A 16,018-nucleotide genomic window follows, 5' to 3' on the forward strand; every position below is an offset into this window, starting at 1 on the left:
TTCTGAAGTTATGAAGATCAAAAGAATTCAGTACTCTTTTTATTTTTTATTTTTTTGAGGTGGAGTCTCACTCTGTTGCCTAGGCTAGAGTGCAGTGGTATGATCCTGGCTCACTGCAACCTCTGCCTCCCGGGTTCACGTGATTTTCCTGCCTTAGCCTCCCAAGTAGCTGGGATTATAGGTGCATGCCACAATGCCCAACTAATTTTTTGTATTTTTAGTAGAGATGGGGTTTTACCATGATGGCAGGCTGGTCTTGAACTCGTGACCTCAAGTGATCCACCTGCTTTGGCTTCCCAAAGTGCTGGGATTACAGGTATGAGCTACCATGCCCAGCCAGAATTTACAAATCTTTAAATTTTTCCATAGAATTTTATGGACTTATTCTCAGAGATAACAGTGTTACCTTAGAAACAAAGAAAGCTTTAATTGTAACAAATCTATCGAATTTTTGGTTTTTCTTTGCTTTAAAGACCACCAGAGTGGCCTAAATTAAGAAGTGATTGGTTACAGTTAAGCATAGGGAGAGGATAAACAACTCTGACCCTATGTACTTTTATTCAGTCAATTAATCAACAGCTATTTATGTGTCAACTTCTAGGTGTCAGGCACTTGAATAGGCTTTGGGGATACAAAAGTAGGCAAGGTGACAGAGTTCTGGCTCTTAAGGAGTGTACAATGTAGTGAGAGAGACAGATAATAAACATATAGACAAAAAGGATAATTTGATGTACTGTTAAGATGCTATCAAAAATAAAATAGGGCAACATAATAAGGAGTTATAGAGGATGGAATTGATTTAGACAGGGAGGTCAGGGAAGGCCTCTCAGAGGAGGGTCTATTTGGGTTGAAGCCTGAATGATGAGAAATGTGAAGAATTGAGGGAAGAGCATTCCGAGTAGAAGAGCAGTGTGTGCAATAGTCCTAAGGTGGGAATGAATTTGCCATGATCAAGAGACAGAAGGTCAGTGTGACAGGGCCAAACCATGCAGGGCCTTGTAGGGCATGATGATAAAGTCTGGATTTTACTTTGGTTGCAATGGAATGTCATTGGAGGCCTTGGAAAACTGGAGTAACTTGACCTGATTTCAGCTTTCAAAAGATCACTCTGGCTGGTGTGGATAGGATAAGGAAACTGGAGGAATGGAGACCAGACAGGAGCCTGTTTCAGTGGCCCAGTAAAGAGGTAACAGTGGCTTGGGCTGTTGTAGTAGTGGAGATAGTGACAAGTAGTGGAGATGGTGACAAGTCATGGATTCAGGACTTATTTTTCATTTTAACCTAGTTTCTTTTTCAAAATTTTGTTTTCCCTTCTTTTCACAGGTGTTGATGAACCTAGATTTAAATGTGGGATATGAAGGAAGGAGAAATCAAAGATGAAACCTAGTCTACCTTCCCCAATCAACAGGGTGGATGGGATGCCTTTACTGAGTTGGGGAGGACTTAAGAAATTTTAGGAGAATTAACCAATAATTCCATTAAATTGGTGATGACTTTTAGAAATCCAAGTGGAGATATCAAATAACTCATTCAATACGCTATTGCTGACTTAGAGAAATTGAGCTAGAGATATAAATTTACTCTACCAGCTTAGAGAAGGTATCTGACCCAATGAGACTGAATGCAATCTCCTAAGAGGAGAGTATAGATAAAAACACAGCCAAGGGTCTAACCCTGGGTAACTTCATTATTTAGAGATCTTGCAATCTTGCAAGAGGGGAGGAACAGTCAAAAAGAAAACTGAGAAGAAAATGTCAGTGAGCGAAGAAGAAAACCAGGTGAGTATGGGGCTTTAAAAGCCTAGAGAAAAACACATTTCTTTTTCTTTTTTTTCAGACAGGGTCTTGCTCTGTCACCCAGGCTGGAGTGAAGGAATCACAGTGCATTGCAGCCTCCATCTCCCGGGCTCAAGTGATACCCCTGCCTCAGCCTCCCGAGTAGCTGGGACTACAGGCACGTGCCACCACAGCTGGATAGTTATTTTATTTTTTTGTAGAGACAGGATTTCACCATGTTGCTTAGGCTCGTCTCAAACACCTGGGCTCAAGCAATCCACCTGACTCAGCCTCCCAAAGCTCTGGGATTACAGGAATGAGCCACCGTGCCTGGTCGAAAAATGTATTTTAATAAAAAGGGGGTGGCCACTTATGTCAAATGCTGCTAAGATGTCAAGTAAAATAAGAACAAAGAATTGACTGTGAGCTTTGGCAAGAAGTAGATTATTGATAGTCTTGTTGAGAGCTCATTTGGTGCCATCGTGGAGATAAATACCTAACTGGAGAATGCTGAAGTGTGAATGGGAGGTGAGGATATGGAAACAATGAGTAACGACAACTTTTTGAGGCAACTCTGCTGTGCAGAGGAACCAGGAGATGATGTGGTAGCTAGTAGGGAGCAAGTATGAGAGAAAAGCATAGCTGCATGTCAAGAGAAATATAGAGAGAGATACTTCAGAGAGGGAGAAACTGATGATGCAGGAAAGGGGAAATATTGCAGGAGGTAAGTTTTTGAGAAGGCAAGAGGAAACAGGATCCAGGGTGCAAGTAGAAAGGCTGGCCCATGAAAGGAGCATTCTTTCCCCTTTATAGCAAGACAAAAGGCAGGGCATGTGGGCATAGGTATATGTAGGTTCATAGAAATGGAGGTAGGAAATGAGGTCTTTCTTCTCTAACTGCATCTATTGTCTCTATGAAGTTTGAAGTGAGATCATTAGCTGAGAGTTGAAGTGAGGAGATACTGGAAATTTGGACAGAGAAGGTGTGAAATTGTCTCTGAGAGTGAGAAAGTGAAGTTACTTGGAAAACATAGTGGGAACTTTTTTGGCAGTGTTAAGGGCTAACTTGAAGTTTCTGCCCATTACGTGAAATGAGTTCTATTAGTATGGCTTTGTGATCTTCTCCAGCAATGTTAAGCTGTTCAGGGGTAATCATGGAGTAAAAAATGGCCAAGATTTTGCCAAGGAAATTTGAAGTTCAGAGAGTTTGTAAGCTTATATGATGTTGAGGCAGTGAATCTAATTTAAGGAAGGAAGAAAATTAAGAGATGGTGGTGGTGGGGTTGTTGAATAATAAAAGAAAAGTAGGGTCGAAGGCATGAAGGTCTCCACATGGCTGGAATAGCTGGAGTTGGAGTTCTATACTCTGTTCTGGTACAACACATGATTCAGTAGCACTGTTTCATCATATTCAATTGGTAAATGGAATAATGTTACAGTAATGTGAACAGTGTGTTGGTTCATATGTAATTTTTCCTAAATAAGAAAGGAATCCTTTTCTTCAGCAAGCAAGAAAAAAATCTTAGGTTGGGGCTACAGCTGAAGCCCTTTCTGTTCCATATTTTAATAAAATTAAAAAATTAGTGCCTATGATGTAGGACAGGGAACCAGCTTCACTGGCTGAGAGTTCTACTTCCACCAACACTATTTCAGAATGGCAAGCCAGCTCTTTAAGTCCTTTTTAAGGATGTGTGTGTGTGTGTGTACGCATTTTTAATTTTTTTTTTTTTTTGAGATGGAGTCCTGCTCTGTTGCCCAGGCTGGAGTGCAGTCGTGTGATCTTGACTCACTGCAACCTCTCACTGCCTCCTGGGTTCAAGCGATTCTCCTACCTCAGCCTCCTGAGTAGCTAAGAGTATAGGTGCCCGCCACCACGCCTGGCTAATTTGTTGTATTTTTAGTAAAGACAGGGTTTCACCATCTTGGTCTGTTTAGTCTTGAACTCCTGATCTTGTGATCCACCCACTTTGGCCTCCCTAAGTGCTGGGATTGCAGGCATAAGCCACTGTGCCTGGCCCATTTTTAAATATCTTATAGCTGTTCTGTGCTATTTGCCTGGGCGGTACAAGTTTCCTTGTGCTTTTGGTAGTGTTCTGGTTACCAGCTGGCATAGATTTTGAGTGTGCTTCCAGAATTTTCTCCATAAGCTCCATTACTTTAGTGGGTAATTTTACAGAACAGGAGGTTTTTCAGGAATTCCTTGTGGTGTTATGGCACAAATGTCTGCACAGTAAATGAACTGGAAGGAAAAAGGTTAGAGAGTGCATCTATGAAACAGATTTTGGAGGTGATGAAGTATTAGGGAAGAACAAGTTCCAGGTCATTACTATGTGAGTGGTAATCAGGATGGAAGGGAGGAAAAAATGACTGAAGTTAAATATATCAAGGAACAAGAGGTCAGAGTATTGGATGGATGACCTGTATCAGGAGTTTTTAATCTGGGTCTATTGACTCTGTATTGCCAGAATTCAGGGAGGTCTTGAGCTGGAATGGGAAAAAAATACTTTCTTTTTTCTTTTTTTCTTTTTTGAGATGAAGTCTTGCTCTGTCACCCAGGCTGGAGTGCAGTGGCGCAATCTCAGCTCACTGCAAGCTCTGCCTCCCAGGTTCACGCCATTCTCCTGCCTCAGCCTCCCGAGTAGCTGGAACTACAGGCGTCTACCACCATGCCCGGCTGATTTTTTGTATTCTTTTAGTAGAGATGGGGTTTTACTGTGTTAGCCAGGATGATCTTGATCTCCTGACTTCATGATCTGCCCGCCTCGGCCTCCCAAAGTGCTGGGATTACAGGTATAAGCCACCGCGCTGGCCTTTTAAACATTTAATTTAATTTTCTGTTCCAAAATAGAGATAGGGTCTTGCTATGTTGCCTGGGCTGATCTTGAACTCTTGGCCTCAAGCGATCCTCCCACCTTGGCCTCCCAAAGTGTTGGGATTACAGGTGTGAGCCACAATGCTTGGCCAAAAGTGTGTCTTTCTTTTCACTAACCATTAATTTAAATTTACTATTTTCTTCAATTATTAATGTAGGCAATAAACCGTTAGAATAGTTGCAAAAGTTGTGACTTTGTCACTAATAGAAATCACTGACATTTTCAAATCATAATATAGTTGTTCCAAATATGTTGAAATGTTGCTTATGCTCATTATTAATTTTTTATTTATTTTATTTTTTTGAGATGGAGTGCAGTGGTGTGATTTTGGCTCACTGCAACCTCTGTCTCCTAGGTGCAGACAATTCTCCTGCCTCAGCCTCCCTAGTAGCTGGGATTACAGGTATGCACCACCACGCCCAGCTAATTTTTTTTTGTATTTTTAGTAGAGATAGTGTTTCACCATGTTGGCCAAGCTGGTCTCAAACTCCTGTCCTCAAATGATCTGCCCTCCTCAGCCTCTCAAAGTGCTGGGATTACAGGTGTGAGCCACCACACCTGGCCCTCATCATTACTTTAATATTATAAAAATAATTTTAACTATCTGTAATCCCAGCACTTTGGGAGGCCGAGGCGGGTGGATCACCTGAGGTCAGGAGTTCAAGGCCAGCTTGGACAACATGGTGAAATCCCATCTCTACTAAAAATACAAAATTAGCCAGGCATGGTGGCGTGCACCTGTAATCCCAGATACTAGGGGGGCTGAGGCAGGAGAATCGTTTGAACCCGGGAGGTGGTGATTGCCCTGAGCCAAGATTGCACCATTGCACTCCAGCCTGGGTGACAGGGCAAGACTCTATCTTAAAAAAAAAAAAAAAAAAATTGAACTGCTACTGGAAAGTGTTAAATGTTTTAATAAATACTAATAATTTATATTTTAACGTTGTGATAAATTATATTTTAATATAATTAGCTTCTTTGTAATCCTATTATTGTATTTTATACATTTTAAAACATTATACTCGGAAGTGGTCCATTCATCAGATTTTCAAAGGGGTCCATGGCACAAAGTCAAAAGCCCTTGATCTATATGAAAGATATTGAAGAACAAGGGCAGGAGTAGGAGAGAAGGAAGACAGTGAGCCCAGTGCTATTTCTTATAGGATGTTTTAAATTGCATATTGTCTTATTTATTTATATAAAAGGAATAATTAATAAACAAATATGTTTTCTGTTAGGAAATATTTTCATAACAGGAAAAACTGATTAACAGATTATAGAGTTTCCTTTCTTCATTCTGTTCTTTTCTTATTGTTATTATACTTTAAGTTCTAGGGTACATGTGCACAATGTGCAGGTTTGATATCTAGGTATACACGTGCCATGTTGGTTTGCTGTACCCATCCACTCATCATTTGTATTAGGTATTTCTCCAAATCCTATCCCTCCCCCAGCCCTCCACCCCCTGGCAGGCCCTGGTGTGTGATGTTCCCTGCCTTGTGTCCAAATGTTCTCATTGTTTTATTCCCACCTATGAGTGAGAACATGCGGTGTTTGGTTTTCTGTCCTTGTGACAGTTTGCTGAGAATGACAGTTTCCAACTTCATCCATGTCCCTGCAAAGAATATGAAGTCATCCTTTTTTATGGCTGCAGAGTATTCTATGGTGTATATGTGCCACATTTTCTTAATCCAGTCTATCAATAATGGACATTTGGCTTGGTTCCAAGTCTTTGCTATCATGAATAGTGCCACAATAAATACATGTGTGTGTGTGTCTTTATAGTAGCATTATTTATAATCCTTTGGGTATATACCCAGTAATGGGATTGCTGGGTCAAATGGTATTTCTAGTTCTAGATCTTTAAGGAATCGCCACACTGTCTTCCACAATGGTTGAACTAATTTACACTCCCACCAACAACGTAAGAGCCTTCCTATTTCTCCCCATCCTCTCCAGCACCTGTCGTTTCCTGACGTTTTAATGATTGCCATTCTAACTGCATGAGATGGCATCTCATTGAGGTTTTGATTTGCATTTCTCTGATGACCAGTGATGTTGAGCATTTTTTCAGGTATCAGTTGGCTGCATAGATGTCTTCTTTTGAGAAGTGTCTGTTCATATCCTTTGCCCACTTTTTGATGGGGTTGTTTTTTTCTTGTAAATTTGTTTAAGTTCTTTGTAGATTCTTTTTTTTTTTTTTTTTTTTGAGACGGAGTCTTGCTCTGTGCCCCAGGCTGGAGTGCAGTGGCGTGATCTCGGCTCACTGCAAGCTCCGCCCACCCCCCGGGTTCATGCCATTCTCCTGCCTCAGCCTCCCGAGTAACTGGGACTACAGGCGCCCGTCACCTCGCCCGGCTAATTTTCTTGTATTTTTAGTAGAGATGGGGTTTCACCGTGTTAGCCAGGATGGTCTCGATCTCCTGACCTCGTGATCTGCCCGTCTCGGCCTCCCAAAGTGCTGGGATTACAGGCTTGAGCCACCGCGCCCGGCGTTCTTTGTAGATTCTTATTAGCCCTTTGTCAGATGGGTAGATTGCAAAAATGTTCTCCCATTCTGTAGGTTGCCTGTTCACTCTGATGGTAGTTTCTTTTGCTGTACAGAAGCTCTTTAGTTTAATAAGATCCCATTTGTCTATTTTGGCTTTTGTTGCCATTGCTTTTGGTGTTTCAGTTATGAAGTCCTTGCCCATGCCTATGTCCTGAATGGTATTGGCTAGGTTTTCTTCTAGGGTTTTTATGGTTTTCAGTCTCACATTTAAGTCTCTAATCCATCTTGAATTAATTTTTGTATAAGGTGTAAGGAAGGGATCCAGTTTCAGCTTTCTACATATGGCTAGCCAGTTTTCTCAGCACCATTTATTAAATAGGGAATCCTTTACCCATTTCTTATTTTTGTCAGGTTTGTCAAAGATCAGATGGTTGTAGATATATGGTGTTATTTCTGAGGCCTCTGTTCTGTTCCATTGGTCTACATATCTGTTCTCGTACTATAACCATGCTGTTTTGGCTACTGTAGCCTTGTAGTATAGTTTGAAGTCAGGTAGCATCATGCCTCCAGCTTTGTTCTTTTGGCTTAGGATTATCTTGGCAATGTGGGATCTTTTTTGGTTCCACATGAACTTTTTCCAGTTCTGTGACGAAAGTCATTGGAAGCTTAATGGGGATGGCATTGAATCTATAAATTACTTTGGGCAGTATGACCATTTTCATGATACTGATTCTTCCTATCCATGAGCATGGAAAGTTCTTCCATTTGTTTGTGTCCTCTTTTATTTCGAGGAGCAGTGGTTTGTAGTTCTCCTTGAAGAGGTCCTTCACATCCCTGGTAAGTTGGATTCCTAGGTATTTTATTCTCTTTGAAGCAATTGTGAATGGGAGTTCACTCATGATTTGGCTCTCTGTTAGTCTCTTATTGGTGTATAAGAATGCTTGTGATTTTTGCACATTGATTTTGTATCCTGAGACTTTGCTGAAGTTGTTTATCAGCTTAAGGAGATTTTGGGCTGAGACGATGGGGTTTTCTAAGTATACAATCATGTCATCTGCAAACAGGGACAATTTGACTCCCTCATTTCCTAATTGAATAGCCTTTATTTCTTTCTCTTGCCTGATTGCCCTGGCCAGAGCTTCCAACACTATGTTGAATAGGAGTGGTGAGAGAGGGCAGCCCTGTCTTGTGCCGGTTTTCATAGGGAATGCTTCCAGTTTTTACCCCTTCAGTATGATATTGACTGTGGGTTTGTCATAAATAGCTCTTATTATTTTGAGATATGTTCCATCAATATCTAGTTTATTCAGAATTTTAGCACAAAGGGCTGTTGAATTTTGTCAAAGGCAAAATTATCTATTCAGAAAACATGTGGTTTTTGTCTTTGGTTCTGTTTATGTGACGGATTACGTTTATTCATTTGCATATGTTGAACCGTCCTTGCATCCCAGGGATGAAGCCAACTTGATCGTGTTGGATAAACTTTTTGATGTGCTGCTAAATTCAGTTTGCCAGTATTTTATTGAAGATTTTCACATCGATGTTCATCAGAGATATTGGTCTAAAATTCTCTTTTTTTGTTGTGTGTCTGCCAGGCTTTGGTATCAGGATGATGTTGGCCTAATAAAGTGAGTTAGGGAGGATTCCCTCTTTTTCTATTGATTGGAATAGTTTCAGAAGAATGGTACCAGTTCCTCTTTGTACATCCGGTAGAATTCGGCTGTGAATCCGTCTGGTCTTGGGCTTTTTTGGGTTGGTAGGCTCTTAATTATTGCTTCAATTTCAGAGCCTGTTTTTGGTCTATTCAGGGATTCAACTTCTTCCTGGTTTAGTCTTGGGAGGGTGTATGTGTCCAGGAATTGATCCATTTCTTGTAGATCTTCTAGTTCATTTGCATAGAGGTGTTTATAATATTCTCTGATGGTAGTTTGTATTTTTGTGAGATTGGTGGTGATATCCCCTTTATCATTTTTTATTGCATCTATTTGATACTTCTCTCTTTTCTTTTTTATTAATCTTGCTAGCGGTCTATCAATTTTGTTGATCTTTTCAAAAACCCAGCTCCTGGATTCATTGATTTTTTGAAGGTTTTTTTTGCATCTCTATCTCTTTCAGTTCTGCTCTGGTCTTAGTTATTTCTTGCTAGCTTTTGAATTGTTTGCTCTTGCTTCTCTAGTTCTTTTAATTGTGATGTTAGGGTGTTGACTTTAGATCTTTCCTGCTTTCTCTTGTGGGCATTTAGTGCTATACATTTCCCTCTACACACTGCTTTAAATGCGTCCCAGAGATTCTAGTATGTTGTGTCTTTGTTTCATTGGCTGGAAAGAACATCTTTATTTCTGTCTTCATTTCATTATTTACCTAGTAGTCATTCAGGAGCAGGTTGTTCAGTTTCCATGTAGTTGTGCGGTTTTAAGTGAGTTTCTGAATCCTGAGTTCAAATTTGATTGCACTATCATCTGAGAGACAGTTTGTTGTGATTTCTGTTTTTTTTTTTTTTTTTTTTTTTACATTTGCTGAGGAGTGCTCTACTTCCAATTATGTGGTCAATTTTAGAACAAGTGTGATGTGTTGCTGAGAAGAATGTATATTCTGTTGATTTGGGGTGGAGAGTTCTGTAGATGTCTATTAGTTCTGTTTGGTGCAGAGCTGAGTTCAAGTCCTGGATATCCTTGTTAATCTTCTGTCTCGCTGATCTAATATTGACAGTGAGGTGTTACAGTCTCCCATTATTATTGTGTGGGAGTCTAAGTGTCTTTGTAGGTCTCTAAGGACTTGTTTTATGAATCTGGGTGCTCCTGTATTGGGTGCATATATATTTAGGATAGTTAGCTCTTCTTGTTGAATTGATCCCTTTACCATTATGTAATGGCCTTCTTTGTCTCTTTTGATTTTTAAAGTCTGTTTTATCAGAGACTAGGATTGCAACCCCTGCTTTTTTTGCTTTACATTTGCTTGGTAGATCTTCCTCCATCCCTTTATTTTGAGCCTGTGTGTGTCTTTGCATGTGAGATGGGTGTCGTGAATATAGCACCATGATGGGTCTTGACTCTTTATCCAATTTGCCAGTCTGTGTCTTTTAATTGGAGCATTTAACCCATTTACATTTAAGGTTAGTATTGTTATGTGTGAATTTATCCTGTCATTATGATGTTTGCTGGTTATTTTGCCTGTTAATTGATGCAGTTTCTTCCTAGCATCAATGGTCTTTACAATTTGGCATGTTTTTGCAGTGGCTGGTACTGGTTGTTCCTTTCCATGTTTAGTGCTTCCTTCAGGAGCTCTTGTAAGGCAGGCCTGGTGGTGACAAAATCTCTCAGCATTTGTTTTTCTGTAAAGGATTTTATTTCTCCTTCACTTATGAAGCTTAGTTTGTCTGGATATGAAATTCTGGGTTGAAAATTCTTTTCCTTAAAAATGTTGAATATTGGCTCCCACTCTCTTCTGGCTTGTAGGGTTTCTGCAGAGAGATCTGCTGTTAGTCTGATGGGCTTCCCTTGGTGGGTAACTCGACCTTTCTACCTGGCTGCCCTTAGCATTTTTTTCTTTCATTTCCACCTTGGTGAATCTGACAATTATGTGTCTTAGGGTTGCTCTTCTCGAGGAGCATCTTTGTGGTGTTCTCTGTATTTCTTGAATTTGAATGTTGGCCTGCCTTGCTAGGTTGGGGAAGTTCTGATTAATATCTTTAAGGGTGTTTTCCAACTTGTTTCCATTCTCCCTGTCACTTTCAGGTACACCAATCAAATGTAGATTTGGTCTACTCACATAGTCCCATATTTTTGGAGGCTTTGTTCATTTCTTTTTACTCTTTGTTCTCTAACCTTGTCTTCTCACTTTATTCCATTAATTTGATCTTGAATCAGTGATACCTTTTCTTCCACTCGATCAAATAACCTATTGAAGCTTGCACATGAGTCATGAAGTTCTTGTGCCATGGTCCATCAGGTCATTTAAGGTCTTCTCTACATGGTTTATTCTAGTTAGCCATTTGTCTAATCTTTTTTCAAGGCTTTTAGCTTCCTTGAGATGGGTTCAAACATGCTCCTTTAGCTTGGAGAAATTTGTTATTACCGATCTTCTGAAGTCTACTTCTGTCAATTTGTCAAAGTCATTCTCTTTCTAGGTTTGTTCCGTTGCTGGTGAGGAGCTGCGATGCTTTGGAGGAAAAGAGGTGCTCTGGTTTTTAGAATTTTCAGCTCTTCTGCTCTGGCTTCTCCTCATCTTTTTGGTTTTATCTACCTTTGGTCTTGATGTTGGGGACCTAGAGATGGGGTTTTGGTGTAGGTGACCTTTTTGTTGATGTTGATGCTATTCTTTTCTGTTTGTTAGTTTTCCATCTGTCAGTCAGGCCCCTCAGCTGCAGGTCTGCTGGAATTTGCTGGAGGTCCACTCCAGAACCTGTTTTCCTGGGTATCACCAGCGGAGGCTGCAGAACAACCCATATTGCAGAACAGCAAATATTGCTGCCTGATCCTTTCTCTGGAAGCTTCATCCCAGAGGAGCACCCGCCTATATGAGGTGTCTGTTGGGTGCTACTGGGAGGTGTCTCCCAGTTAGGCTACACGGGGGTCAGGGACCCACTTGAGGAGGCAGTCTGTCCATTCTCAGAGCTCAAACGCCATGCTCGGAGAACCACTGCTCTCTTCAGAGCTGTCAGACAGGGACGTTTAAGTCTGCAGAAGTTGTCTGCTGCATTTTGTTCAGCTATGCCCTGCCCACAGAGGTGGAGTCTAGAGGCAGTAGGCCTTGTTGAGCTGTGGTGGGCTCTGCCCAGTTAGAGTTTCCCTGCCTACTCAAGTCTCAGCAATGGTGGACGCCCCTCCCCAATCCAGGCTGCCTTCTTGCAGTTTGATCTCACACTGATGCGCTAGCAGTGAGCAAGGCTCCGTGGGCATGGGACCTGCTGAGCCAGGCATGGGAGAGAATCTCTTTGCCAGTTGCTAAGACTTTGGGAAAAGCGCAGTATTTGGGCAGGAGTGTCCTGTTTTCTCAGGTAGTCTGTCAAAGCTTTCCTTGGCTAGGAAAGGGAAATCCCCCGACCCCTTGCACTTCCCAGGTGAGGTGTTGCCCTGCCCTGCTTCAGCTCACCCTCTGTGGGCTGCACCCACTGTCCAACCAGTCCCAATGAGATGAAACAGGTACCTCAGGTGGAAATGCAGAAATCACCCAACTTCTGCATTGATCACACTGGGAGCGCAGACTGGAGCTTTTCCTATTCAGCCATCTTGGAGCGCCTCTCCTTTTGTTCTGCTTGTTAACAACTTTTCTATCCTCCTCATCATCATCACCACCACACCACCATCCATCATCACTAACATTTACTGACTATTCTAGACTGCATTACATGCATTATATATACTAATTTTAGAGCAAGAAGTAAAGTAATCATAGAGCGTCATTTAGTTCAACTCCCCATTTTACATATGAAGGAACTAAGATTAAGTAGGGTTAAATCATTTGTCAGCAAGTCTGTGGCAAAACAGGGACCAGGACCCAGCACAAAGAAATAATGTATACTGCATGAGGAACGTATGCTAGATTCACCAGGGAAAAGAGAACACTTTTCCCCCTTAGACACTGTCAGGTGACTTTTCAAAAAGTATATATAGCAATGGCAACTCTCACCCCAAATTTATCAGTTAGTCCCTTTCCTCATATTTTCATAAGAACTAAATATTATCAATCTTGTTAAGTTTTGCCAGTCCAGTGAATGAAGATAGTGTTGTGTTGTGTTTTATTTTGCATTTTCATGATTATTGGTGAGGTTAAACATATTTTCATATGCTATTTGGGGATTTGCATTGTATTTCCTCTTGTATGAATTATCTATTTGTATATCTGCCTATTTTTTCTATTATCAGTATGTTTCTTATCAATGTACAAGGGCTTTTGCTACCTTAGGGATATTAGCTCTTTGGCTTGCAACTATTCATTTCTAATTTATCATTTGACTTTTGACTTTCTTGATTTTTCTCTTAAATGTTCTCTTCAATTCCTTTTTCTTTCAAATCCTTAAGTGTGTGGCATTCCCAGGCATGACTGAGGCTTCAAGTGGCATCCCTGACATATCTTTTCAAAAGCATTTTTGAAGATGGTGTTTCATCATGACTCAGAACTAAGTTTTTACATTTACTTCATTATGATGCTAAAAAGGCTAATTTCAGCAGTTCTAATGGAAGGGCTTAATATTTCTCTGAAGAGCATAGAGATGTTTGTAATACTTACCCTCAGTTGGTAGTTGGGTCATGAGTTCCTCAAGTTCCTCATCCTTGATTTTAGTTCCCATGTTTTCCAAAAATGTCTCCACTTTTTTGATTTTGACCCTTGGCCCTTAAGAAAGAAGGGCATGGAATAAGAATATGAGTGTTATTGTTTAAGGGTAAAAAATATTAATCATAGTCATGCATCAGAAACCCCAACTAGATGGTAAAATACAACAATACAAAGAAACTATTAACGTGTGTGTGTGTGTGTGTGTGTGTGTGTGTATCTCCCTAGATTTAGATATGTCAGTTAAAAGTTGGAAAGAATTGACAAAGATAACTGCTGAATTGTTAACAGTATTTACCTTTATGGGGAGGGGATTTGTGGAAGACAGGTGAACTTACATTTCTTTTTTTCTTTTAAAAACAGGGTTTTGCTCTTCAGCCCAGGATGGAACTGCAGCCTTGAATTCCTGGGCTCAAGCAATCCTTCTGCCTCAGCCGCCTAAGTAGGTAGGACTATAGGTATGTGTCACCATGCCCAGCTAATTTTAAAATTTTTTGTAGAGATGGGGTCTCACTATGTTGTACAGTCTGGTCTTAAACACCTAGCCTCAAGTGATCTGCCTGCCTTGGTCTCCCAAAATGCTGAGATTACAGGCATGAGCCACTGCGCCAGACTGTATCAGTTTTTTTTTTTAAAGTGGTTAGAGTTGCATAGTTTTCTTGTATTATTTTAGTGTTCTAAAACATCTTTTTCTAATTCACAATTGAAATAATAATTACTTACACAGAGTTAGTATGGAAAGATAGGGTATTTCTCTTAATACTGATCCAGTGGGCTCTGCTTTGGTTTTCTCTGAGAGGTCAATAGAGAGGAGTAGGCAAGTCTAATGACTTACGGTTGAAACAACAACTAACTTACTTCCTATAGTGATATGATGCTTTAACTTGCTTTAACTTATATCCCAAAAGGCCAATGCATCCAAAGAAGAATGATAAGTTATGTCTTAACAATGAATCAGTAAATTGGCAGGAAACGAAGTTGGAACATTTAAAAGAAAATACCAAACATAAACATTTTTTAACTTGCTTTTTCACCATGCTTCCTACTTACCATTGAGGGCCTTCACACCTTTGAGCAATCTATTCTTATATACCTTTCCATTAGCTGTAAGATAAGACACAATTCAGAATACGGGTTAAACGATGGGAAGACTAACAAAATCAGCACAAAGACAACACAACATCCATAATTTCAGGGAAAAAAACCTCTTCCAATTTGCTTGGAAGTTTCTTCTTTGTTACACTTAAGAATGAACCCAACAATAAAGAACACTTTCCCTGTTATAAATCTATCCATTGATTGAATAAAATACAGTATTTCCCTGTTTCTGTCTTTTTCCTTCCTTTTCTTTCTTCCCTGGTTTCCTTCTCATTGGTCATGATGAGATTAGGCAGTGCTCCCAGGGCGACAGGATAATTTAGCCTGGATGGTGGGACAACCCCAGTGAAAGATGTTGCTAGCTTTCAGTATTAAAATATAAGCAACAAAAGCAGGCAACAAGACTTTTTTTTTTTTTTTTTTTTTTTTTTTAGAGATGGAGTCTTGCTCTGTCACCCAGGCTGGAGTGCAGTGGCACAATCTTGGCTCACTGCAACCTTCACCTCCCAGGTTCAAGCAATTCTCCTGCCTCAGCCTCCCATGTAGCTGGGATTACAGGCATATGCCACCATGCCTGGCTAATTTTTGTATTTTTAGTAGAGACAGGGTTTCACCATGTTGGCCAGGCTGTTCTCAAACTCCTGACCTCTTGATCCGCCCACCTCAGCCTCCCAAAGTGCTGGGATTATAGGCATGAGCCACCGCATCTGGCCAAGATTTCTTTTAGTGTGATAACTGTGTTTTCTAAATGAGGTTTACTGGGCATATACATGCATAATTTAAGAAGTTTTCACACACAAGCCCCTAAATCCAAGCTTCAAAGGATGTGGTAAATACTCACTGCAAATTGGCAGAGTTTTCAGCAGCTTCTTGTGCTCCTCATCAGTGAGTACGAGCCCCATTTTCCTCAGCTCATTCCCCAGATTACTGACATTAACTTTTTCTCCTTTGGAAAGATGGGAATTGTTAACATATAAGAATTTTAGGAAGAGAATAATGATTTCAAATTATGAAAAAAATTACTGGCCAGGCGCAGTGGCTGACGCCTGTAATCCCAGCACTCTGGGAGGCCGAAGTGGGTGGATCACCTGAGGTCAGGAGTTCAAGACCAGCCTGGCCAACATGGTGAAACCCTGTCTCTACTAAAAATACAAAAATTAGCCAGGTGTGGTAGTGGGCACCTGTAATTCCAGCTACTCGGGAGGGTGAGGCAGGAGAACCACTCGAACCCGGGAGGTGGAGGTTGCAGTGAGCTGAGATCACGCCACTGTACTCCAGCCCAGGCAACAAGAGTGAGACTCCATTTCAGAAAACAAACAAACAAACAAACAACAACAACAACAAAACAAACAAAACCTCCACATAACATAAGTGTCTACAGGAAAAATCCCAAATCAAAGAGTAACGTTACGAAACAAACATTTAACCGTTAAATTTGTAAGGGTGTCAATTTAGCATGTTAGTAATAGTCTGAAGAGAAAACTACTATTTAAATATATTTTTTATGAG

At 40.6% G+C, this 16,018-nt stretch overlaps 1 protein-coding gene across 2 annotated transcripts in view; it reads right to left on the reverse strand.

The window, feature by feature from the left end:
- EFCAB3 (EF-hand calcium binding domain 3) overlaps window positions 1–16,018 on the reverse strand; it is a 160,773-nt gene that overhangs the window by 51,285 nt on the left and 93,470 nt on the right. For both annotated transcript variants that reach the window (XM_073005148.1, XM_073005149.1), the window contains 3 exons: window positions 15,351–15,455; window positions 14,462–14,515; window positions 13,367–13,471 (listed from right to left, as the gene is read on the reverse strand). In XM_073005148.1, the coding sequence (XP_072861249.1) occupies window positions 13,367–13,471; window positions 14,462–14,515; window positions 15,351–15,455 (264 nt within the window). The remainder of the gene's footprint in view (window positions 1–13,366; window positions 13,472–14,461; window positions 14,516–15,350; window positions 15,456–16,018) is intronic.

This window comes from Chlorocebus sabaeus, chromosome 16 (genome assembly GCF_047675955.1).
Source record: "Chlorocebus sabaeus isolate Y175 chromosome 16, mChlSab1.0.hap1, whole genome shotgun sequence".
Taxonomy (NCBI): domain Eukaryota; kingdom Metazoa; phylum Chordata; class Mammalia; order Primates; family Cercopithecidae; genus Chlorocebus; species Chlorocebus sabaeus.